The following is a 26,015-nucleotide window of genomic DNA, read 5'->3' on the forward strand; positions in this document are numbered from 1 at the left end:
TTGAAATGAGCTGCAAAGCCCAAGGCACAGACTAGAGCCTCAGAAACCAATTCCTAAGGCCCTGAATTGTGGGTCTCTTGTCTCGAGATCACCTTGCTCTTGCCCAGATTTGGATATTCACTACCTCCTGGTGCCCTCAGACTCCTGAAACTCACCTGATCCCACCAGACCCATCTCCCACACCAGCACCTCACCTCTGCTACCACTCCCCAAGGAACCCTCCCCTGATTCTCCAAGGCCAGGTTCAGGGCCTCCTGGGCTCTCACAGCCACACAGTGTTCCCATCTGTCTCAGTACAGATCACATTGCTCCTGGCAGGCTGTCTTCTGAAGGGCTTTGGCATCAAGGACATGAATTTGAATCCGGCCTTAGTTTCTAAGTTCTTGTGTGTCCTGGGCTGAGCACCTAGCCCCTCTGAGCCTCAGTTTCCTCTTCTGTAAAACGGGGGCTATATCACTGACCTGGCAGGGTGCTAGAAGGATTAACCAAGACAGGATGTGTCATGTGCCAGCACACAGGATGTGCAGGGACCATAGGCTGAAACAAGGTGCCTGAGCCCTGGAGGCCTGGCCCCACCAGCTGTCTCTGCCACTGTCCTGCAGGGGCCAAGGAGGAGAATCAGGGTGGACGGGCAACTTCCCCCTGGGTTATTTTTGGCCTTGTCTGTTGCCCCAGTGTTCCTGGCAATGGCTGACGGTGTGGGGCCACCATGAAAGCAAGGAGGGGCTGGGAGGAAGTGACAGGGTCTGCCTGGGGTGTGGTCATGATGCCAGGCCTTTCCTCCTGCTGTTGCCTCCACCAATAACACCCTTCTCCCTGTTCTCTGCCTGGGAACATCCATTCATTTTTTAACTTTTTTTTTTTAAGAGACTGGGTCTTACTCTGTGGCAGACTGGAGTGCAATGGCACAATCACAGCTCACTGCAGCCTCAAACTCCCGAACTCAAGTGATCCTCTGACTTCAGCCTCCCAAGTAGGTGGGTCTCAAGGTGTGCGCTACCATGCCTGGCTAATTTTTAAATTTTTTGTAGAGACTGGGTCTTGTTATGTTGCCCAGGCTGGTTTTGAACTCCTGGCATCAAGCAATCCTCCCACCTCAGCTTCCCAAAGCAATCCTTTAACTCTAAAACCACATTTCCCTTCTCTGAAAGTCTTCCTTGACCCTCCTTTATGCTGCTGTCCATTAAGAACTTCATACAATGGCTGGGTGCAGTGGCTCATGCCTGTAATCCCAGCACTTTGGGAGGCCGAGGTGGGTGGATCACAAGGTCAGGAGATCAAGACCATCCTGGCTAACATGGTGAAACCCTGTCTCTACTGAAAATACAAAAAATTAGCCGGACACGGTGGCAGGCGCCTGTAGTCCCAGCTACTCAGGAGGTTGAGGCAGGAGAATGGCGTGAAACCGGGAGATGGAGCTTGCAGTGAGCCGAGATGGCGCCACTGCACTCCAGCCTGGGGGACAGAGTGAGATTCTGTCTCAAAAAAAAAAAAAAAGACCTTCATACAAATTATTCTAAATGACATTTTTCAAAGTATCTCCTTTGTGCCAAGATATGAACCCTGACTCCAAAGTTTATGAGCTTCTTAGGACACTTGGCTGCTTCCACATCACCTTCTACTAAACTTGTCTCTTCTCCAGGTATAGATAAAAGTTAATCAATCCCTTTCCTCTTCTGTGTGAAGAGCTGGCCTTTGACTAGGTTTCTAGCTCTGTTCCCCTAGAAACCTGCAAACAGTGGCGTGTCAGCCATGTTACCAGGCAACCACTGCCTTTGGCAGCACGGCCTGCACAGGAACAGTGTCCGGATGGAGAGAAACTATAAGCAGATTCTGTACTTGGTAGAGAAACCGGAGCTTTGCTTCGCTCAGTGTGGTGACTTGCAAACTGGGCACATCCCACATAGGGAGTTGAAGCCACACCTGTGTGGATGTTAGAAGACTACCGGCCCCTTAGGCAAGAGCTTTCAAAGCCAGGCTGGCTCCCTGTGAGTCACTATCCGCTGTGAGACCCAGTCCTTCACTCCTGAGCTGTCACTTGGAGGGTCACAGAGAATGGCTCCTGGACAGCTGCGTGGGCTATGGCTCGGATTGCTTCAAAGACCCCATGGCAGAAGAAGGCCTGCCTCTGTCCTGGCAGCAAGCTGCTCCCCATCCAACGGGCCTCTCTGGGAATCTGGGGCCAAGGGGTGGGACTGCGGGAGTCTTGAGTCGGAATATACTCTCACAGCTGGACCTATGAAGATCCCCCGGTGGACACTGCACCAGGCTGTCTCTCCTACATGACCTGAGTCCCTTTGGGGCACGGGCAGCATCTGACTTGGTACCCCCGCCCAGTCAGTAGCAAGAGCATGCGGGCAAGGTGGGTGGACAGGTGAGCAGGTAGATGGCAGGTGGAAGGGAAGGCAACGGAAGGGGTGAACGATGACCAAGTGACTGAGGGGAGTGCCTGAAGGCCCAAGAGCATGACCTGGGGTGCTGGCCCCAGCTGGTCACCTGCGATTCCCTTAGAGACTTTTTTTTTTTTTTTGAGACGGAGTCTCGCTCTGTTGCCCACACTGGAGTGCAGTGGCCGGATCTCAGCTCACTGCAAGCTCCACCTCCTGGGTTTACACCATTCTCCTGCCTCAGCCTGGGACTACAGGCGCCTGCCACCTCGCCCGGCTAGTTTTTTGTATTCTTTTTTTTAGTAGAGACGGGGTTTCACCATGTTAGCCAGGATGGTCTCGATCTCCTGACCTCGTGATCCGCCCGTCTCGGCCTCCCAAAGTGCTGGGATTACAGGCTTGAGCCACCGCGCCTGGCCTCCCTTAGAGACTTCTTGACGGGCAGATCAAACCATCACTGCTACCTCCCAGAGCCCAAGAGGAAGGGGCCTTGGAAACCCAGTCTGGGATCGGCAGAGAGCAGAATTCCAAGCTGTCAGGCCAGGGCCAGTCAGACCTCAGTCCAAGGAGATGGGGATGGGTGTCATCCCTCCAATGCCAAGCAGGATTGAGGGAGCCTGGCTCCCAAAGCTCCCCCAGGTCTGAGGGCCAGAGCTGAGGGGAAGGTGGTAGCCATAAATAAAAACTGCCCACCTGCTTGTCCTCATCCCTGGGGTCCGGCAGCATCAGCCCCCTTCCTCTGGCACCACAGTGCATCTCCCATCACTGTCCTGATCAGCTGCGAGGGGTCGACCCATCTCGGGCAGCAGGCGGGTTCCCTGAAGCAAGCTCCACACCCTCCTTCCTCATTGGGGTATCTCCAGCATGCAGCAGGGACTTACAAACACCTGGATTCATTAACTGTGTGTATGTGTGTCTACGTGTGTATGTTCTCAGTCATTTTCTCAGCACTTGACATGGATTCTTCATTCATCTACTCACAGCGCTCTGTCAGGTAAGGCTCGTCATGATTCCACTTTACAGAGGAGGAAACCAAGGCACAGGGATGCTAGGTTATTTGTTCTTGATGCCACAGCTGGGATTTGAACCCTGGCAGCCCAGAACTAGAGCTGAGCAAACAAGGCCATGCCAGGGTCCCAGGGCTCCTCTGAGGCCAGCCTCCTCCCATGGGCAGCCAGGTCTCAGGACCCATCTGAGAGGGAACACATCACTGCCCTGCCACGGCAAGAAGGCAGAGGGAAACCGATGCACAGGGCTCCTCTCCCAGCGGAGCTTCCACAGGGAAGGGACCGTGTCTGATGAAGGTGGAACAAAGGGACCTCTCAGAAGCATCTGGGAAATTCTAGCCACCTTCTCCAGGAAGTCTCCTGGCTGCTCCCTGACTGCCTGCTTACCACAGGGTATCAGGGCACTGCTGAGTCAGGACGGAGCCCAGGAAAGGAGAAGTGCTTTCAGGAAGGCACAACATGTGGGAAAACCCCAGGGAAAAGGCAGTGACCCCCTACCGAGAACAGGGCCCAGAGAATGCCCCCACCATAGCCCAAGTCCCAGCCTCTTACTGCTTGCACCCCTAAGAGTAGGCCCCGTTCCAATCCCGAGGTCCAGCTGAGGCCTGGCTTGGATGTCACCCACTGACTTGTCACCCACTGGACCACGTCCTCAATGGCGACACCTCCAAGCCTTCACACAGTTTCATCCTCTTCTGCCCTCTCCCTCCCAAAGCCCACAGAAGCCCACCTCCACCTCAAAATGCAGCTCAGCCAGCCTCCTCCTCTAGGCAACCTCCAAGATTCTCCCACAGAGCTGCTCCCCACTCACCCTGCACTGCAGCTCCCTGCTCCTTCAGTCTTCTCTCCTCTACCCAAGGGGCATGTGAACCCACGTGCTTACCCACTATTCCCAAGAGACTAGGCACCCCAGGCAGCTAAGGGGCTGGTTCACCCTAGCCTGGGCCCTCAGCTTAAATCTGTTTTATAGAATCAGAGACAATACACACAGCAGACCTCATGCCTGGGGGTTAGGGGACATGGGGGGTATGCAGAATGCAGAATGCAGAATGGGTAAGAGGAGGGTGCAGCTTGTGCAGAAGTCGAGAGGCAGACCATGGACCTCCCATCCTCATTGGGGTATCTCCAGCACTCAGCAGGGACTTACAAACACCTGGATTCATTAACTGTGTTTGTGCGTGTCTACGTGTGTGTGTTCCCACGCATTTTTTGAGCACTTGGCATGGATTCTTCATTCATCTACTCACAGAGCTCTGTAAGGTAAGGCTCATCATGATTCCACTTTACAGAGGAGGAAACGGAGGCACAGGGCTGTTGGGTTATTTGTTTTTGATGCCACAGCTGGGATTTGAACCCTGGCAGCCCAGCACCACAGCTGAACAAACAAGGCCATGCCACGGTCCCAAGGCTTCTCTGAGGCCAGCCTCCTCCCACGGGCCACCAGGTCTCAGGACCCATCTGAGAGGGAACACATCACAGCCCTGCCCACGGTCACCCTCCTCTTACCCATGACCACATAGTTCATTGTATAAACCAGAAACACTTCTAAGAGTTAAAAGAGGCACTATTAATAAATATGTCAGGACAGTAGGCATAAACAGGGCCTGTCCCAGGTCAGATGAGATATGTGATTACTCAATTAACCAGAGACAGGGCTTTGGAGCCAGGCAGACCTGGGCTTGAACCCAGCTCAACCACTCATTGGTTTGGGACCTTGAGTAAGTCCCTGCCTTTCTGAGCCTCAGTTTCCTCGCTAATCTGTCTCCAGGCTTGCTGATAATTCAGTAAAGAAGGGCCACTTGAACATGGCATCAGCAGAACCTCTTCAACTTGAAGGAGACCCAGGCCCTACAGGCTGAGCCAGGAACCAGCTTCATAGCCTTAGCAGCCTCTGATGCCATCTCCTTTTCCTTCACCCCCACCCCTTCCTATCTTTCTGTCTACACCAATCTCTGGCCGAAAGAACCAGGTCTCACTGTGACAGAAGGAAGGCCACAGAGTGGAGCAGTCTGCATATCTCAGGCTGACCCTGGACTCACCCTGATACTCACACTCCAGCCCTCCTTGACTGAGCTGCAGTCTATCAATGCATACTTACAGGCCTTTGATACCCTGTTCCTTCCACCTGGAACACCCTCCCCTGCCTGGCCAACTCCTACTCCTCCTACAAAAAGCCCAAATCATACATCCATCCTCCCCACTATTGCAGGCCTCCCCTCACATCTCAGGCTGATATGGGGCCTCCCTGGGGCTCCCCACAATTCCGATCACTCAATATGGTCATATCAGTCAATGTGTGCTTCACTGAACTGCCTCAGAGGACTGAGGACCCAGACCTAACCCCATCCTACAGTCACCACCTCCCCACAAGATGTCACACAGGTCTTGGGGGGACCTGGCCCAATCCCAGCCCCTGGACTCTCACCATCAGGGCTGCGGGTCCAGTGATCTGGGGACACCTGTGTCCCACCCTGATGTCCCCTTTCCACAGGGGTAAACTGTCCTGGCTGCCCGCTTCCTCAATCATGCTCTGGACTCTCAGGGGCCCAGGCCTCAGTCCTATGCCTCCTGCTTCCTCTGTGGCTTCGTCCTTCCTCCTCCATCATGAACTCAAAGGTCATCCCCTCCAGCACTCTCCTGGTTCTGCTCTGCTCACTTCTGCCAAGCCCCTAGCATAGACAGCCCTTCCTAGGGTCTCACTTGCTAGAATGGGATGTCCACAGTCTGCCTCTCTTAACTTCTGCACAAGCCGGGAGCCCCTAGGGCCAGTCCTCTCCATGCCACCAGCAGTTCCCAGCACAGAGGGGACTTTCAGTAAGTGTGTACTGAATGACCACCACCCTACTTGCATCCTCATCACTGGAGGTCAGTAGCTCCCCAACCTCTCCACACGGCAGCGCCCAGTTAACCTGGAGCCCATTCTCACAACTGCGCCTTCACCCAGCTCTCAGCACTTCTCCCTGGGACAACAGCTACCACTCGCTAAGCACTCACTATGTGCCAAGCATTCTGCTGGGGGCTTTTTTTCCACGTATTGACCCGGGATTATTAACTCCATTGTGCTCAGGACATGCCTCCTCCTCCAGGAAGTCCATCAAACCGCTCCCTCCTCTAAGCCCACACAACCTGTTTGGCCTTCCACAACCAGACCTACACTCAGCTTCCCCACTGGCCAGCCCTGCCGTCCGGGCAGGAGGTGGCAGAGGTCCCTTTCCCATGGCAGCTCTAAGCACTTCCCAGGCCTGGCCCTGTGCTGCCTCCTGAGGGCAGCAGCGGGAGGAAGTTTAGTCCTCAGGGAGCTCACAGAAGTACTGAGCCCTTCCTGGGTCCAGCCCACGCCTGGCCTGGCAGAAAGAGCAGGTGCAGGTATCTGCTGGGCCCTATGGAAAACATGAGCCAGGGGCACAGGGCAGGGCTAGAGAGCGCCAGGTGTGTGGATAGGACTTGGTTAGAGGTCTATGTCCCCAGTAACCCGAGCACAGGATTGTTGAGTTCATTAGGAATCTACGGTAACTGAGGAAAGGGGAGACCAGCCCCCACACTCCATAAGCACCCACTACAGCACCAGTCCTGGGGAGGAGGGCTAAGAAGCACACCATCTCCCCATCACCCCGATCTGGGGGTGGGAGGTTCAGAATCACAGCACCCTTGAACTTGACAGTGAAATAAGCCAAACTAAGCCTCCCCGAGGGAACACCCAGAGGGGTGCAGGGAGCTGGGAGCAGAGAAGTGAGGCGATCAGCGCCAGGCCCCCAAGGGGCAAGAACCCCAAAGAGGAGCATTCTGTGGGGCAGAGTCTGAGAAAACCCCAGAAAACAGGCACCGTGGGCTCCTGGTGGACTCAGGAGAGGCATATGGGGAGGTGGAGACCTAGAAAGCCCAGGGGAGAGGGAGGGGTGAGACAAGGGGAGAAAAGGAAAAGGCAGGAGAAAAAGAGAAGAAGTGGGGAAAGTAAAAGAAGACAAAACCCTAAGAGAAAAAAAGAGAAGGGGAGGAGAGCAGCACAGAAAACCAGGCCAGAGGTGACAGACAGGGACTTCAGCCCTCCCAGGGCCTCCCTCCTACCTGCCCGACAGCAACAACAGCAACGGCAGCCCCTCGCTTACCCTCAGATGCCTGCTGGGTCTTAGGGCTGAGGACTCCCACAGCTCTGGCCAGGCGGGCTGCGTATGCCCAAGAATGCCGTGGACCTGCCTGTGTAAGCCTGGGTCCCGTCTGGGCTGGTCTCCCAAACAGCCTGGCCCCTGGTCCCTGGGTGGGTCTGAGGCTGCGTTCTCTTGGAGGTTTTGGGGCCCAGGTGTGGCTTTGCACCTGTGATTTATGTCTTCAAGTTTTATGTCGTGCGTGTGTGTTTCTGTGTATAACTGTGGATCTGTCCAGGAGGGAAGAGGACAGAGAAAGAGAGAGAGAGAGAGAGAGAGAGGAGAAAGGAGAGAGAGAGAGAGAGAGTGTGTGTGTGTGTGTGTCTGTCTATGTGTGTGTGTCTGTGTGTGTGTGTGTGTGTATGTCTGTACCCAGCTCTGGTCTCCTAGAGGCTTCCTGCTTTCTGTCTCCTCCACCCGCTATAGCCGTGGCCAACACACACACTTCCTGAAAACACTGAGAAAGCGAAAAGTCACCCAGAATCCCCCGGGGCAGACACTTCCTCCCCGCCCCCAGCCTGCACCCCCACCCAAGCTGGGATGAGACAACCGACAGTGTCCACTGGTCTTGCAGGCCCTCACAGGGTGGAAGCCCAGGAAGTCCTGACTGACAAGTCCTGGCAGTGGCCTCTCCACCACTCCACCCGCATAAGGAGACACAGAGAGGCTAGGAAAGAGGCTCTATGAAGGGCGCAAGTTCTGGCCTGGCAACAAGTGATCAGCCTCCAGGAAGACCAGGGATTGGCTGGACTGCGGGGCAGTCAAGGGCACAGGAGGGAAGCCTGGCAGTGTGGCTCCAGCTGGGCAGCTGCCTTCTGGGCACACACTCCCACTTCCTGAGGTGCCTCCAGGCATGCAGGTATCAGAGAGGGACACCAAAGGCCGGAGCAAGCTGGGAGGGGATCTGCAGCATGACCCTGGAACCTCACATCAGAAATGAGCCCTCTGCCACCCTCAGGGAAGCTAGTTCACAGGGCTCATGTCTGCGGCACTTAGAGCTGAGTAGACCTGACCTGAAGCCAGGAGGCAGGGTCTGGACACTGGCTTCCCCTCTGCCGGGCTGGGTGACTCTGGGCAAGTTTCTCAGCATCTCTGGAAACCTCAGCAAGTTCCCCACCACGAGCTTAAATTAATGGTAGGGGGCCGAGTGCGGTGGCTCACACCTGTAATCCCAGTGCTTTGGGAGGTTGAGGCAGGAGGATTGCTTGAGCCCAGGAGTTCAAGACCAGCCTGGGCAACAAAGGGAGACCTCGGCTTTACAAAAGATTTAAAAATTAGCCAGGTGTGGTAGCACACACTTGTAGTCCCAGCTACTTGGGAGGCTGAGGTGGGAGGATTGCTTGAGCCCAGGAGTTCGAGGCTACAGTGAGCTATCATGGCACCACTGCACTCCAGCCTGGGCAACAGAGCGACACCTAGTCTCTATTAATAATAATGACGATAATAATAATGGCAGGGGGTGCAGACTCTGGGGGTGATGTAGAGTCCCCCCAGGCCAGGCAGAATGATGAGACTGGTTCTGAGAGTCCTGGGCTGTGCCAGGGCTGGGAGGAGGAAACTCCATTCTTGCTTGTTTCTGATTTGCCTAAACCTTGGTCTGTGGCCTAGAACCCTATTGCAGCCTCGTTCCTCCCACCTGTCTCCTCTGAAGACCTCTCCCTTCCTAAAACATCTGGGATGACATAGGTTGGGTCATGGGATGGGGGACAGGGAGCTGGGGCAGTGAGCTCAGGGCCCTATGGCCCAGCTGTGCTGAGGGCACTCACTGGGTGCTGAGTCACATGCATGTTTACCCACATGCACCCCAAGCTCAGCACATGGCAGTACACAGGCTCACGTTGGCATTCATCGACTCACCCACACGATATACTTTCCAAGGGCCTATTAGGCACCCACTACTGTTCTAGATGTTGGGGATTCTGCAGCAAACAAAATCGACTAGGATCCTGGCCCCAGTGGAGCTGCCATCCTAATGGACTCACCCTCTTGGCAGCACATGTACACACACGTGCACACACTGGCTCAAGCCTGACAGTGCACAAATAGCACAAAGGCCATGTACTGCTCAAACAGCACATGCACACCCACAGATGTACTCACACACTGTTGGGGTCCCCACCACAGCAGTAATGTGAGCACGAAGGTCCCAATAAACTCACATACACACCACTCCATGTCACCACTGAAACTACACAAATCCTTACATGCTTCCACATCTTAGTAGCACACACTCTCAGAACCTGTCTGTGTAAATGCACAGACATTCTACCACCCTGACAGCTTGCATTACCACCCACACCCATCCGTATGGGTGCACATACCGATTGGCCCAGACATGCCTCACACTGACTCAAGACCCTGAGAGTACATACATGCACACGCATCCACCCCCAAACTCCACTGGGGAGCCTGGAGATGACTGGCCTCAGCCACCACATGACCTTGTGTGAAAGGCCCTAAGGTTGAGAGAGTGAGTTCCCCATCACAAGGGGTTGCAAGCAGGGGTAGGAAGGCCATGTCATAAGACACTGTGGTGGGACTCCCACAAGGCGGGAGTGGGCAGGAGCAGTGTTCTTCTACATGCCATGGAGCTGGGGGTCACAGGAAGGGACTGAGAGGGGACAGGGTGGCCAGTCAGGGTCCGTGTTGGCCCCCACCCTGATCACTACAGTACCCAGTCTTGGCTTGGTATACACACATGAGGCTCTATCTGCTGTGAGTTTTTTCTACCACAGGGCTTTGAAGACCGTACACTCTCTGAGTTGAGTGTGTACAAAGCTGAGGACTGCAGATGCCCATGACTCCAACTGCCAAAGACCCCAGGACACAGGAAGCCAAGCTTGGTAGCTTACCTGCTACCATACTCTGCTGTTGTAAGGAATAGTCCCAAATTGCAGGAAATAATTTTCTTCCAATTCTCTTAGCACAGAACAGATTTTGGGTACTCGAACTACAAGGGGCCAGATCTCTTCCTGACCATGGGGCCTGGCGTCCTCTTCATGTGGCCTAAATGGCTACGTTCAGACAGGCTCTGAGAGTAGGGGCTGGTACCCTGGGGCCCTGGGGTGTGGACAGAACTTCCTCCTACCCAGCTAGCCTCCTGAACTCAGGTGTCAGTGCCAGGAGGGCCCAGAAGGCTGTGGAGGACCACAGAGGGCACCTGATGGGGAAACAGGCCCAGAGGAGCAGGTCCTCATCAGAGTCACAAAGCTAGCTGGGCCCGACCCAGGCATCCTGCCTCCCAAGCAGGAATCCAGGCCTCCACTGCCTGTCCGGGAGTCACAGGAAGGGCCTGAGAGGGGACCTGGCCAGGACTCTGCTTCTTCCCTTTGTTCACCCACTTCCAACCCCAGAGACAGACAGACAGACTTTCTCTCCTCTATTCTCTTCTCTCCTCTATCCCCTCTCTCTCTCTGTCTCTTTCTCTTTCCCCGAAGCTAATGCGGTTGGAATAGAAAACGCTCCTGCATGCAGAAGCATGGTCACTAGAGGGCGCAAGGGCACCAGGAAACTTCTATCTGAGCTTCCATCCAGGTTCCTGGAGAGACCCTATACCTGTTACCAGTTGTGTGAACCCAGGAAAAGCATGTAGTCTTTTTGTGCTTCCACCAATCAACCCTCAAAACACCACAGCACTAGCTTGGCCTTCAAGGCCCCCTGACTTAATGCTCCTCCCTGGGTGGGAAGAATCTCCCAGACCCTCCCCATGAGGCCCCCCGAGTATGTCCTTGGTATCAATCCAGCCAGGGCCCCCTCTCTGCTGTCCCTCTGATTCGTTCATGTCCTGCATGAAGCCAGCACACAAATCTCCCAGAAGGTCTGCTGCAGGGATCATGGAGACTATGGAAGCACAGAGCCCAGCAGAGTGCCCAGCAATAAACAAACAGGGACCAGGAGACCTCTCTCCACACAACCCTTCCTCCTCCAAGAAGCCTTCCAAGATTAGCCTGACTTCGCCCAAGTGTTCCACCAAATCTCCCTCACCCCAAACACATACCTACCCTGTCTGCGGATGCTCCCTGACAGCCGGGCACCCCAGCAGATGCCAGGAAGGGAGGGCGTCTGTGAAGGAGATTAACATGGAACATCCACAGGAGACCGGGGAAACTCAAGAAAACACAGGGTACCAGAAGCCCCGGAGGGGAAACAGTTCTGAGGAGGGAGGGCATGCCGGATGAGGCCTGAGAGTGTCCCAGGATTTGGTGACATTTGGCAGTGGGAGAAGGAGAAAGGGTGTGAAAGAGCACAGCACCAGGACCTGGGCAGTCCCCTCACCCCCAACCCCACCCCACAGCTTTCCGTTTCCTCCACATGTTGCCTCTTGATGTCCAAATGCACCCTGATGCCCGGCAGTATCTCACACTTGCCAGGCCCCAAGCTGAACTCGACTTCCTCTCAAATTCACTTCTGTCCTGGGGTCTCTGGATCAGTGATGGCATGACTGTCCACCCAGCCACCCAAGACAGAAACCTGGAGGCCTCACTGGCACACGCCCAGCAGCCCAGGCACTGCGCTGAGCACCTGGACAGCTCTCCCCTCCTCCCGAGTCACCGGGCAGCTCTCCCATCCTCCAAGCTTTGCACACGCTGTTCCCCTGGCATTCCGAAGCGCCTTTCTTACCCCAGCACCAAAGGCCACAAACTCCATCTACCCTCTGGGATCCTCTGCTTGTGTGCCTCCCACCCTGGGTGGCATCCACTCACCTCAACAGCAGGCGGGGGGGTCCGGTGCGGGGCGGCACGGGTGGAACACTCAGCTCTGCCAAATGCCGCTTAGCCGGCAGTGGGGGCAGCACAGGGTCTGTGGCAGCTGTGGACGGAGTGGTGAAGCAGGTGGGCGGAAGGCAGCTCCTCCGGGGTGGGATGGGTGGGGCAGTGGGGAGCCCCTCATCCTCTGTAGCGGTGGGCAGCGGCTCGGGTGGAGTGGCGGGTGCAGGTGGTGAGCGGAAGATGTGGCGCTTCATGGGCACAGGCCGTGGGGTGGGGCGGGGTGCAGGGGCTGGTGGGGTATGGGCACGGAGCAGGCCAGCCAGGATGCGGCGGCGGTGGCCCGGGAGTAGCATGCCCATGTCCATCAGGCGGGCGTCGCTGAGACCTTGGCACTCAGTGGCCCACACCAGGCCATGCTGCTCAAAGAGCCCCGTGTACTGCTCCAGGTGCAATGCCCGCAGCCACTCGGCCACCGACAGCGCAGCATCCCCAGCCTCTGCCATGGTTCCTGCCAGCGGAGGCCCAACTGGCCTGACTGTCCAGAGCTAGAATAGACAGACAGGCACAGGTCAGAGGCAAGGCTGCCGAGGAGAGGTCCCCTCACCAGCAGTCTGCATGGCTCTCTCAAGCCATAGATTCAAGTTCTGTCCTGGAGCTTCCTCCCCTGTGCTCCATGTGCTAACAAGGCCAGGTACTGCCAGGTCTCTGAACACAAAGGCTCTTCTCTCCGCCTGAACCTCCCCGACCCTTCCCCTGTGCTATCCCAGCATCCAGCTCACGTTTACTTCTCTAGGAAACCCTCCATGATCTCTGGGGTTGGTACCACCCCACACCCCAACACACAGCCTTGGCCACTGCCGCGAGAATGGCCAGTGGCATGATTGGTGCTGTGTCTCGTACCTCCTCCTCACTGCCCTCTGCAAGACCCAGGGCAAGGCCAATTCCTCTGAGGCACCAGTTCCCAGTGAGGGCCAGGCCAAGGGCTTAATGAGCATTGAAGTATACCACTGCTGGTCCCTCCTGCAAGCCCAGTCTGGGAGCTGAGACTAGCCTCCCCCTACCTCCATGCCCCTGGAGGAAGTGAAATGCTGTGGGAGGTGAGTAAACCCAGCATCACATGGCCTCTGGGGGCCTGGCCCTGGAATTGGGTAAACCCTCCCACTAAGGTCATTCATCCATTTGTTCTTTCAAAATAGCCTGGCACTAGGCAATGGGGACTCAGGCTCTACCCCTGCACCCTGTAATCAAGAGCTCCTGGCCTGGTGGGAGTCAAGAGGTGATATGAAGAGAAGGTGACCAGAAGAGATGATTAGCAGATCAAAGGGAAAAGTCATCTGATCATCTCCACAGACACTAAAGAGGCATATGATAAAACTCAATATCCAGCTTACTTAAACAAAAATCTTACTAAAACAGAAATAAACTGATACCTTCTTAAATGAGAAAAGGATATCCATTTTACTGTTGTTATTATTATTCCTCACATTGCCCTGAAAGCTCTGGACAACAAAAATAAACAAGAGGTATTAAAATCAGAAAGGAAGAGATAAACTATCTATTTGTTGCCAATAATATGAGTGTTGAGTTTGAAAGCCCAAGAAGCTCAACTGAGAAACTATAACAACCAGATAGTTGGGTTCAAAATTAATATAACAGACTGGCCGGGCACGCCTGTAATCCTAGCACTCTGGGAGGCCAAGGCGGGTGGATTGCCTGAGCTCAGGAGTTTGAGACCAGCCTGGGCAATACAGTGAAACCCCATCTCTACTAAAATACAAAAAATTAGCCAGGTGTGGTGGCAGGCGCTTATAGTCCCAGATACTCGGGAGGCTGAGGCAGGAAAACTGCTTGACCCCAGGAGGCAAAGGTTGCCATGAGCCGAGATCATGCCACTGCACCCTAGCCTGGGCAACATAGCAAGTCTCCGTCTCCAAAACAAAACAAAACAAAAAACAAACAAAATTAACATAACAGAAATCAACATTTATAGGCAATAAACAGGTAGAAACCAGGATGAAAGACTCCATTTACAAGAGCATCACAAAATAGAAAACACCAAGAATAAACTTCCTAGGAGATAAACAATAGCAATAGGAAGAAAAATTGGGAGTGTTACTGAGGGACAAAAAGAAGACCTGGACAAATGGCAGAGCATAGTAAGTTCTGGATAGAAGACAACATAAAGAGATTAATGATGTCTAAGTTACTTTATAAATGTACACAATCCAATTAAATATGTACACATAATTTTTTTGAAGCTAAACAAGCTGATTTGAAAGTTCATATGGAAAAATAAACAAGCAGGAAGAGTCAGGAAAATTCTGGAAGCAGGGGTGGAGGGTGGGGAGGGTAAACAGTAGGAGTCAACCTCACCACATGTTAAAACATATTATAAAGCCATAATGGTTAAAACAGTATATGGTTACAGTGCGTGAACAGAACAATTAAACAGAACAGAAAGTTCAAAAGTAGACCCAAATACATATACAAATTTAGGATACACCAAAAGTAGCCTCTCAAACTCGTGGGGAAACAAGCAGTTATTAAGTTGTTGGGACAGCTGTAGAGCGCTCTCAAAAAAAACTAATGTGGATCCCTATCTCACACTTTACAACAAGAAAAATTACAGCTGGATCAAAGATTTCAGTATTTTAAAAAACCAAGGCCAGGTGAGGTGGCTCACACCTATAATCCCAGCACTTAGGGATGCCGAGGTAGGCAGATCCCCTGAGGTCAGGAGTTTGACCAGCTTGGCCAACATAGCAAACCCTTGTCTCTACTAAAAATACAAAAAATTAGCTGGGCGTGGTGGCAAACACCTGTAATCTCAGCTACTCAGGAGGCTAAGGCAGAAGAATCGCTTGAACCCAGGAGTGGAGGCTGCAGTGAGCCGAAATCACTGCACTCCAGCCTGGGCAACAGAGAGAGACTCCATTTCAGAAAAAAAAATAAAAAATAAAAAATGAAAGGATTGACAAAACCATCTTAGGGCTGGGTATGGTGGCTCATGCCTGTAATCCCAACACTTTGGTAGGCTAAAGCAAGAGGACTGCTTGAGGCCAAGAGTTTAAGACCAGCCTGGGCAACACAGAAAGACTCTGTCTCTACCAAAAAAAAAAAAAACCCTGAAAATTAGCCAGTTGTACACTTGTGGTCTCAGCTACTTGCGAGGATGAGGTGGGAGAATTGCTTGAGCCTAGGAGTTCGAGGCTGCAGTGAGCTATGATCACACCACTGCACACCACTGCACTCCACCCTGGGCAACAGAACGAGACTGTCTCTAAAAAAAAATAATAATAATAATAATAATAAATCATTTCAGAGAGTCAAAAGCCTTTTGAAAGTGAAACAAATCCAGAAGGTACACAGAAAAGACTTAAATATTCAACTCCACAAAAATCAAGCATTCTTGCATGGTAAAAAGCACCATAAGCAAAGCCAAGAGCTAAACAACAAACTAGGGGATATCTGCCACTCATATTCCACACAAAGGGCTCATTTTCCTCAAAGCTGAAAAGCATGCAGAAATAAGAAACGGATCAATCATCTAACAGAAAAATGGGCAAAGAGTATGAATGAAAAAATTTACAGAAAGGAAAATATAAATGGCTCTTAAATATCTGAAAAGGAACTTAACCTCCCCCATACTAGGAAATATGAATGTAAAATATTCTGAAATACTGCTTTCTACCTATCAGACTGTCAAAGAGCAATAAAGTTGGAAAATACAGGCACTGGTAATGGGGTAGGGCATCCCTTCCCTGGCTGTGGAATACCTCTAGGCGTGAAAGCCCTAAGAGATGTAGATGTCTGGGCTGGGCACGGTGGCTCACACCTGTAATCCCAGCACTTGAGGTCAGGAATTTGAGACCAGCCTGGTCAACATGGTAAAACCTCATCTCTACTAAAAATACAAAAAGTTAGCCGGGCATGGTGGCAGACACTTGTAATCCCAGCTACTCGGGAGTCTGAGGTGCAGGAGAATCGCTTGAACCCAGGATGTGGAGGTTGCAGGGAGCCGAGATTGCACCATTGCACTCCAGCCTGGGTGGCAGAGACTTTGTCCCCCCAGCAAAAAAAAAAAAAAAAGAGATGCAGATGGTTGACCCAGCCACCCATAGGCATTTAGCCTGCACTTTTACTGGCACCCGCCAGAACTGACATATATAGAAGGTTACTGGCTGCAGTGCCTCTGTTTAATAGCAAAAGAATGGAAATAACCAAAATGGCTACCAATGGGAGATTGGTTAACTAAATTATGGTATAGTTGTGCAAAAGAATACTGAGCAGCCATAAGGATGAGGAAACTCCTTACATATTGGCATGGGATGATCTATAAGATACACTGTTAAACGAGTAAAGAAAAGTGCAGAACAGTTTGTATAACATTTTCTCTCTGTGGAAAAAAAACAAGGGAGAGCATGGAGCAGTGTGCAGCTACCGGTAGGTGAACAAAGCATCTCTGAAAAGACACATGGGGGCAAGGTGACAACAGTTACCAGCTTCCTCCTAGGAAGAAAACTAAGGCCTGAAGGGACAGGAGGGAACAGTGGAAGATCCAGAGTTCATAGGGCCTGAAGTTCATGGAGCCTGAAGCTTACACAATTTAGGCGCCCTATGATATGGTTTGGATGTTTGTCCCCTCCACATTTCATGTTGAAATGTGACCCCCAATGTTGGAGATGGACCTAGTGGGAGGTGTTTGGGGTCACAGGGACAGATCCCTCATGAATAGCTTGGTGCCCTCCCCACAGTAACAAGTGAGTTCTCACTCTATTTGTTCACATAAGAGCTAGCTGGTTAAAAGAGCCCGGCTTCTCTCTTGCTCCCTCTCTCGCCATGTGACACGCCTGCTCCCGCTTCGCTTTCTGCCCTGACTAAAAGCTCCCTGAGGCCTCACCAGAAGCTGAGCAGGTGCTGGTGCCATGCTTGTACAGCCTGCAGAGCCATGAGCCAAATAAACCTCTTTTCTTTATAAATTACTCAGGGTATTCCTTGATTGCAATGCAAAACAGACTCTCCTTAAGAGCATCTCACTTTTGCAAAATTCACAAAAACACATGACCACGTGCACACACTGTTCGGGCCCCTCTTTACATCCTGGAAGGAGCCCTGCACCTCAAACTCCAGCTTCCCTGGAAATGCACCTCTGAGGAGAGGGAGACTTTTCACTTCAACATTATAAAGATGTCAGTTCCTCCAGGGTTAAGCTAAAACTTTAACACCATCCTAACTAAAATTACCAACTGGAATTTGTTGAGACCAGCAGATTCTAAAGTTCATATACAATGATATTAAAGATGTGTTAAGTGGAAAAGCAAGATGCAGAACAATGTTATGTAAACATCTTGGTTAAAGAAAAAGAAAAAATATACATGTTATATATATACGCAAATATAAACAAAACTGTACGGATATATATGACTGAGTTTGGGGAGGGGAACTGACAGCTGGGAAGACAGGAGACACTACACCCTTCTGTATCTTTTTAATTTTGTATCATTTTCCAAAAACTAAATAAAAATTAAAAGGGAATGTGATAACCATGAATAGAGCCTGAGAATGAGAAAGGGAACAAAACTTGCCAGGCAGGGAGGGGAATCCAATGAGGAGATAACATACAAACAGACCCTCAAAATTCAGCCTGCTGGCCCCTGCCTTGTCCTTTCGTCCCATACCCCCTCCCCGTTCCAAGGTTCCAAGGCCTGCTGGGAGGCTCGTAGCAAGCTCTTTGGGCCTCACCCTCTGCCTCTCAAGCTCAGTTCTCAAAATGGAAAATGGGCTATCAGGTGTCAGCCTCCTTCAAGCCTCCCCCCACCTCAATGTTAAGGCCTAGCATGCCACAGCCAGCCCTGTTCCCACCACTCCATCTCCTGACTCACCAGCTGGGCTGCCAAGGACGCCTGGGTCCTCCCAGAGACAGCAGCTATTCTGAAGGGCTCCTCATCTTGGCCTGAGGCAGAAGCTGCAAGGACAGGGATGGAGGAGAAAGCCCATGAGGCAAGGCCACTATGAGATGCCACAGAAGGAGAGGGGAAGAGGGAGAGGGACAGGGAAAACGAAAGAAGAAATGGGCGCCAGGCACAGTAGCTCACGCCTATAATCCCAGCACTTTGGGAGGCCGAGGCAGGTGAATTCCTTGAGTCTATGAGTTCAAGACCAGCCTGGGCAACATAAGGAGACCCCATCTGTACGACAAAAATACAAAAATTAGCCAGGTATGGTAGTGTGTGCCTGTAGTCCCAGGAACTCAGGAGGCTGAGGTGGGAGAATCACTTGAGCCCAGGAGGTGGAGGCTGCAGTGAGCTGTAATTGAGTCACTGCATGCCAGCCTGGGTGACAGAGCCAGACCCTGACTCAAAAAAAAAAAAAAAAGAAAAGAAAAAAGAAGAGATGGAGAAGAGGTGGAAGAAGAGGAAGAGAAGGAAGAGGGAAGAGGAAAGGATTCAGGGAACCTCATGTTCATAGAAGCTGGCAACAGAAGTCAGACCAGAGGAAGGCCTTCCTGGAGGGAGAAGGCAGACAGACAGGCCTGTCCAGATGTGGGGGCTGCACAGGTGGTAAAGAGGAGTCAGGACTTCCCTACTCTCTGGCCCCGCAAGACCAGTGCTGGGATGTGTATAGGGGCAGACTGTGGAAGGGACAGCCCCAGGAAGGGTGAGGAAGGGACAATGCAGCCCCACGACTAAAGAAGTGTCCCTGACACAGAGCCTGTCAGGAGAGGTGGGGGACCTTAGAGGACCCAGGGACACAGGACCCTCTCCACTAAGCCTGGGGACCATGAAGTGGCCTAAGGGAACAAGTGGGATAACTGAGTCAGGGGCATGAGACCCCAGGACCCTGCCCCTAAACATGTAGGGGAGGTTGAGGAAAACAGACCAAAAGCGGACGCTTCCAGGTAGAAGGAGAAAGAATAGGACACCCCTAGGCAGGCCACCACCCTTGCTATGCAGATGGCCAGGGCTCTGTGGGGCTAGTGACCAGTGGGGTGGCATAGACAGGTCTCCCTCCCCAGGGCCTAGAGCAGTCAGGTCTGCCAACACTAGGGTTAACTTCAAAACTGCTGTGCTCTGCATAACGGCTTCAGCAGGTATTCATGAACATTTTACATCTTACAATCACATAAACAGGTATTTATCTTAAGTAAACTCCATGATTATCACTTCCTAGGACAGGGCTAAAACAGGTATATATTTTTTAAGTATTTTATTTTATTTATTTTGAGACAGAGTCTCACTCTGTCGCCCCAGCTAGAGTGCAGTAGCGCAATCTTGGCTCACTGCAGCCTCCACCTCCCAAGTTCAAGCACGATTCTCCTGCCTCAGCCTCCCGAGTAGCTGGGACTACAGGTGCGCACCACCATGCCCAGCTAATTTTTGTATTTTTAGTAGAGACATGGTTTTGCCACGTTGGCCAGGCTGGTCTTGAACTCCTGACCTCAAGTGATCCACCCACCTCAGCCACCCCAACTGCTAGAATTACAGGTGTGAGCCACTGCACCCAGACTTATTTTATTTTTGAGACAGGGTCTTGCTCTGTTGCCTAGGCTGGAGTGTAGTAGTGCAATCATAGCTTACTGCAATCTCCAACTCCCAGGCTCAAGCAATCTTCCTGCCTCAGCCTCCCAAGTAGCTGGAACTACACGTACATGCCACAGTGCCCAGCTAATTGTGTTATTTTATGTAAAGACAGGGTCTTGTTATGTTGCCCAGGCTGGTCTCAAACTCCTGGTCTCAAGCAGTCCTCCCACTTTGACCTCCCAAAGTGCTAAGATTGTAGGCATAAGCCACTGCACCCAGCTCAAAAGTGAGTATTTAAAAAACAACCTTTAAGTAGCTAGCACTTCAGATGAAAGCGTTGGCAAAAATGGCAGTGCTACTCAAACGACAATTTAAAACAAGAAAAGGAGACTGGCCGGGCGCGGTGGCTCAAGCCTGTAATCCCAGCACTTTGGGAGGCCGAGACAGGCGGATCACGAGGTCAGGAGATCGAGACCATCCTGGATAACACGGTGAAACCCCGTCTCTACTAAAAAATACAAAAAACGGCCGGGCGCGGTGGCTCAAGCCTGTAATCCCAGCACTTTGGGAGGCCGAGACGGGCGGATCACGAGGTCAGGAGATCGAGACCATCCTGGCTAACACGGTGAAACCCCGTCTCTATTAAGAAATACAAAAAACTAGCCGGGCGAGGTGGCGGGCGCCTGTAGTCCCAGCTACTCGGGAGGCTGAGGCAGGAGAATGGCGTAAACCCGGGAGGCGGAGCTTGCAGTGAGCTGAGATCCGGCCACTGCACTCCAGCCTGGGTGACAGAGCGAGACTCCGTCTCAAAAAAAAAAAAAAAAAAAAAAAAAAAAAAACAAAAAACTAGCCGGGCAAGGTGGCGGGCGCCTGTAGTCCCAGCTACTCTGGAGGTTGAGGCAGGAGAATGGCGTAAACCCGGGAGGCGGAGCTTGCAGTGAGCTGAGATCCGGCCATTGCACTCCAGCCTGGGCCACCGAGCGAGACTCTGTCTCAAAAAAAAAAAAAGAAAAAGAAAAAGAAAAGGAGACCACATAAACAGTGCTTACTGCATGCCAGGTATCCAAGCACTTTATATTAACTCATTAAAGCCTCACAGCAGCCCTGGGAGGTACATATGATTGCTATCGCTGTTTAAAGATGAAGAAACTGAGATAAAGGGAGGTTAAATAACTTTTCAAAGCCACATACCTAAGAAGGAGGCAGTATGTATATAGTCTAGCCCTGTGCTGTCCAATAGCAGCCAGCAGTAGCCTCATATGGCTGTTGGACATTTGAAATGTGGTCCCTGGAATATGATGTGCTAGATTTTGAACACAGTGGATTTTGAAGACTGAGCACCAAAAAAAAAAAAAAAAGAATGCAAAATATCTCAATAATCTCCCTATTGTTTACATGATGAAATATATTATTAACATTACTTTCACTTGGACAGTTAAAATTGCATTGTGGCTTACACTCTATTCATACTGGAGACTGTAGCTCTCAGCTTTATTTTTTAGACAGGGTCTCGCTTTGTCACCCAGGCCGGAGTGCAGTGGCACAATCTCTGCTCACCGCAACCTCTGCCTCTTAGGCCCGAGCAATTCTCCCACCTCAGCCTCCCAAGTACCTGGGACTACAGGCTTGCGCCACCACGCCCGGCTAATTTTTCCATTTTTTTTTTTGTAGAGATGGGGTTTTGCCATGTTGCCCGGGCTGGTCTTTAGCTCCTGGGCTCAAGTGATCTACCCGCCTCCGCCTCCCAAAGTGCTGGGATTACAGGTGTGAGCCACCAGCCTGGCCATCAACTCTTTTTTTTTTTTTTTTTTTGTTTTTGAGACGGAGTCTGGCTCTGTCACCCAGGCTGGAGTGCAGTGGCGCGATCTCGGCTCACTGCAAGCTCCGCCTCCCGGGTTTACGCCATTCTCCTGCCTCAGCCTCCCGAGTAGCTGGGACTACAGGCGCCCGCCACCTCGCCCGGCTAGTTTTTTGTATTTTTTAGTAGGGACGGGGTTTCACCGTGTTAGCCAGGATGGTCTCGATCTCCTGACCTCGTGATCCGCCCATCTCGGCCTCCCAAAGTGCTGGGATTACAGGCTTGAGCCACCGCGCCCGGCCAGCCATCAACTCTTAACCACTCTTCATGGCCTCTCAAAACACAACCTGAGGGCCGGGCGCAGTGGCTCATGACTGTAATCCCAGCACTCTGGGAGGCCGAGGCAGGTGGATCACTTGAGGTCAGGAGTTTGAGACCAGCCTGACCAACATGGTGAAATCCCGTCTCTACTAAAAATACAAAAAATTAGCTGGGCATGGTGGTGGGTGCCTGTAAGCCCAGCTACTCAAGAAGCTGAAGCAGGAGAGTCGCTTGAACCTGAAATGCAGAGGTTGCAGTGAGCCCAGAACACGCCATTGCATTCCAGCCTGGGTGACAGAGTCTTGAGACTCTGGCTCAAAAATGAAACAAAACAAACAAACAAAAAAACCTGAGCACCTGCTATATATAGGCCAGGCACTGTGCTAAGGGTTTAACACAGATTGATAGATGATGGTCCCAACCACCCCCACTAGAATGACAAGGTCTGGGAAACAGGAAACTACTTCTCTCCCTGAGAAAAGCCTGGCTCCCTACTGGGCCTCTCTCAAGTTCCTATTCCTGCACTAAGGGCATCTGGCTAAGTTCAAAGACATGGTGACTGGGCACTGATACCCCTTTGGAACAGCCCTGTTCAAGGCACTGCAAGCATGAACCAGACCTCAGACCTGGACTGGCCCTCCAGGAATCTCAGGCTGGAAGGGATCAGATACCATCATCCAGTAAAAACAGCCTAGGGGGCCCTCAACCAGACTGGGGTCAGGGAAAGCTTCCTGGAGAAAGCAGCAAATTGGAAAAAGTTCAGAGCAGTGCCCTGCTAAGCCACACTGCAGCCTGAGGCAAAGACAGAATCATCAGTACTGGTCCTCTTTTTATTTAAAATGTTAAATGTTTTATATTTTGCTCATCATGGATTTCTGGCATTCATTTTTATTTTTAAATGGCATTAAATATTATATACCTCGATTACTGACCTTTTTTAAATAAATAGTTATTGCTTTTAAATTTTAGGTATCTTTTGTTTGTTTGTTTGTTTGTTTTGAGAGAGGGAGGGTCTCGCTTTGTTGCCCAGGCTGGAGTGCAGTGGCATGATCATGGCTCATTGCAGCCTCAACCTCCTGGGCTCAAGTGATCCTCCCACCTCCCCCTCCCCAGTAGCGGGGACCACAGGATCTCGTGACCAAACCCAGCTAATTACTGAGTTTTTTGGTACCCCCTCAAATTCTGCAACAGAGGCAAGCGCCTCACTTGCTTTACCCTAATCCAAGTCCTAGTTTGGAGGTTTAAGCCCCTCAGCTGCTATGACACATCACTGAGTCCTCATCCTCAGGAAGGCAGGGACCTGGCAGAGGGGAGAGTCATCCTGTTGCGACAGCACAGCCAAGAGCTGAGGGATTTCCCTCCTCTCCACCCCAAGGGCCCAGTCAGGCCTCAGCACCCCCACACCCCCTTCCTGACTCTCCTTCTCTCTCGTGTCCCTCCAGCGTCTCTCTGCTATGCCAACTACGGTCCCACCCCCATTCAAAGCCTTTCCATGGTTCCCAGTGCCTTCAAGCACTCCTTGGTCCGTCATTCAACTTCATTCAGTTCTGACGTTTACAGATGAAGAAACACACACCCCCAGGGAGGAAGTGACTTGCTCAAGTTGTCAGTGACACCCCAACCCCCAGCCAGGCTGGGCTGGCCCTGTCCATGACTTCCTCCATGTCACTTCTCACACTAGGCACTGGCCTGGCAAACAGGGAGCCCCCGAAACTGTCTGCTGACAATGAATGAGTAAACCGCATCCTCCCATCTTCAGGTGGCTCCAGGCCACCTCCTCCAAAAAGTCCACCCTGACTGCCCCCTCAAGCTCCTAGTCCTCTAAGGCTGAGCCCCACATCTCAGCACTGCTTCTGCTCTCTCTTTGGTTGCTCATTTTGTGGGGGTCCACCTCCACCCAATCCCCCATGTATCCTGGAGTATCCTGAGAGTCCATACCCTTTCTTATCTCCTCTGCCATCCACAGTGGTACCCAGGACCTGGCTGGGCTCACAGGTGCACTCAGTCCCAGTCCAGAGGTAAGGGTTGCCTGGAATCTCTAATCCTTGCCAGCCAGTCCTTCACGTCTGGCTTGAGTCCCTCTTGCTGGGACCAACACTTTTGCCCTTCTGTTCTCTACCTACCATTTCAACCCCAAGGTCAGAGTTCAAATCTCATCACCCCTTCTCTGTCCCAGCCCAGCAACTCCCTGATAATATCTCTACCCACTACTGACTAGTGACCTGTTTCACCAGCCCAGCAAGAAGATGACCCAGAGCCTTAGCCAAAGACAGGCATCCTCCAGCTTCCTTCTTTCCCTAAATGTACACCATTTGGCAATCATGTGCCCAGCCCCTGGTAGATTTTCTCCATCTCATTTTTTCTTTTTTTCTTTTTTTTTTTTTGAAACAGGGTCACTCTGCCACCCAGGCTGGAGTGCAGTGGTATGATCTCAGCTCACTGCAACCTCAGCCTCCTGGGCTCAAGTGATCTTCCTACCTCAGCTTCTCCAGAGTAGCTGGACTAGAGGCACATGCACCATGCCTGGCTAATATTTGTACTTTTTGTAGAGATGGGGTTTTGCCACGTTGCCCAGGCTGGTCTCAAACTCCTGAGTTCATGCAATCTTCCCCTCTTGGCCTCCCAAAGTGCTAGAAGTACAGGCGTGAGCCACTGCACCCGGCCCCTCATTCATTCTTATAACAACCCTAAGGACTGGGATTCTTCTTCATGTCATGGAAGCTGTGTGAGGTAGAAGCTCACCAGGTCACCTGCTGTAGCTCACGGGGCCTTCAGAGGATGTGACTGCTTCTGTCTGGTGAAGTAAGGGAGGCTTCTAGAAGGAACCTCTGACTTGGGCCTTGAAGGATAAGTAGGAGGTAGTCAGGTAGAAGCCATTCCAGGCAAAGGGGACTGGGTGTGCAAGGCCCAGGGACAGAAAAGGACCTGGTGAATTTGGCAACAGGAGATGTCAGTGGGGTAGGAACAGAAGATGTTTGGAGAGGCTCAATGGCTGGCCCTCGGTCACCTGCAGTCTGCTGACTGTGTGGGTGTGGCCCTCTCTTGAAGCCTCCCTGAGCCTGTTTTGCATTCTGATTTGCATGAGTCAGCCCTGGATCAGGGCAGCCTTAAAGGCCCTAACCCTTTCCACACCCAGCTCTGGAGTCCTCTTGGCCAAGTCGCCTCCCCTGATTGCATCCTCAGCTCCCCTCCGCACAGGGCTCTGCCCTGGGTTCAAGGAAAGACCTAGCCCTACGGGGAGCCAGGAGGGGAGGAAGGCAGGCTAGGGGTCCTGACTGAGGCCTCAGCTTGTCCACCACCACCTCCCTTATACAGCCTCATCCTCTACCCTGGGCCCAGCTGTCCCAGCACAGGCAGGCAGGGCAGGGACCCCAGCATCCAGACCTCAGGAAACTCCTCGGAGCTCCTCAACAGGAACCAAGAACATACACAGCCAGTTCTGGCCAGGTCTGGGTCTACAAACCACACCCCACCGGTACCACAAACGCACGCCTCACACTACCTCAAGGGCCACACATCTCCCAGGGCCACACACACCTACCACCCCACCCAATGACCACACCTCAGATCTGCTCTTCTCCACCACACACAGCTCCCTACCAGCAATTCAACCGTGCGAAACGACCCCACAGCCCAGAACTCCACCCTCAGCCCTCCCTAGCCCAGGCACCAGGTGATACCTCTGCGTAGGGGCCCCTTCGCTCTGCTGCCCTCCTGGGCTTTCTCCAGGCTCCGCTCACTCAGGCAAGAGTCTTAGAGACACTTCCGTAGATATGAGGAACTAGTGGGGGCTGGGTTCCCAGCCCAGAGGGTGCAGAAGTGGCCCCCACACCCCTGCAGAAGCCACCTCCCTCCAGCCCTGCCAGGAAAGGCAGCAGGTACAGCCTTCAAGTGGGCAAGCTGACTGATCCCTGGGCCAAGCAGCCTATTTTCCATCTCTTGGGGACTGGCGGCCACCACATAACAGTCCCAGGAAGGCACACTGGGGCCTCCTGTCCCACCCCAGGCGACATCTCTGCCCTATAACTCTCCCTGGCACCAGGAGATTCCTGTCCTGGCCCATGTGTGGTGTGGCCCGTCTTCTGGGGTCTCCGCAGTGCTGGTGGCTGATGGGGAGCAGCCCCTCAGGGC

The 26,015-nt window shown here is 52.4% G+C and overlaps 1 protein-coding gene across 1 annotated transcript in view; it reads right to left on the reverse strand.

Annotated features, from left to right (window-relative positions):
- Positions 1-25,629, reverse strand: part of LOC105468707 (ArfGAP with RhoGAP domain, ankyrin repeat and PH domain 1) — a 55,558-nt gene extending 29,929 nt beyond the window's left edge. Inside the window, 3 exon segments of the mRNA XM_011718959.2 lie at positions 12,240-12,790; positions 18,128-18,210; positions 25,565-25,629. Coding sequence (XP_011717261.2) covers positions 12,240-12,748 — 509 coding nt within the window. The 5' untranslated portion in view covers positions 12,749-12,790; positions 18,128-18,210; positions 25,565-25,629.
- Positions 25,630-26,015: the final 386 nt, after the last annotated feature.

The sequence above is a fragment of the Macaca nemestrina genome, chromosome 12 (genome assembly GCF_043159975.1).
Source record: "Macaca nemestrina isolate mMacNem1 chromosome 12, mMacNem.hap1, whole genome shotgun sequence".
NCBI lineage: Eukaryota > Metazoa > Chordata > Mammalia > Primates > Cercopithecidae > Macaca > Macaca nemestrina.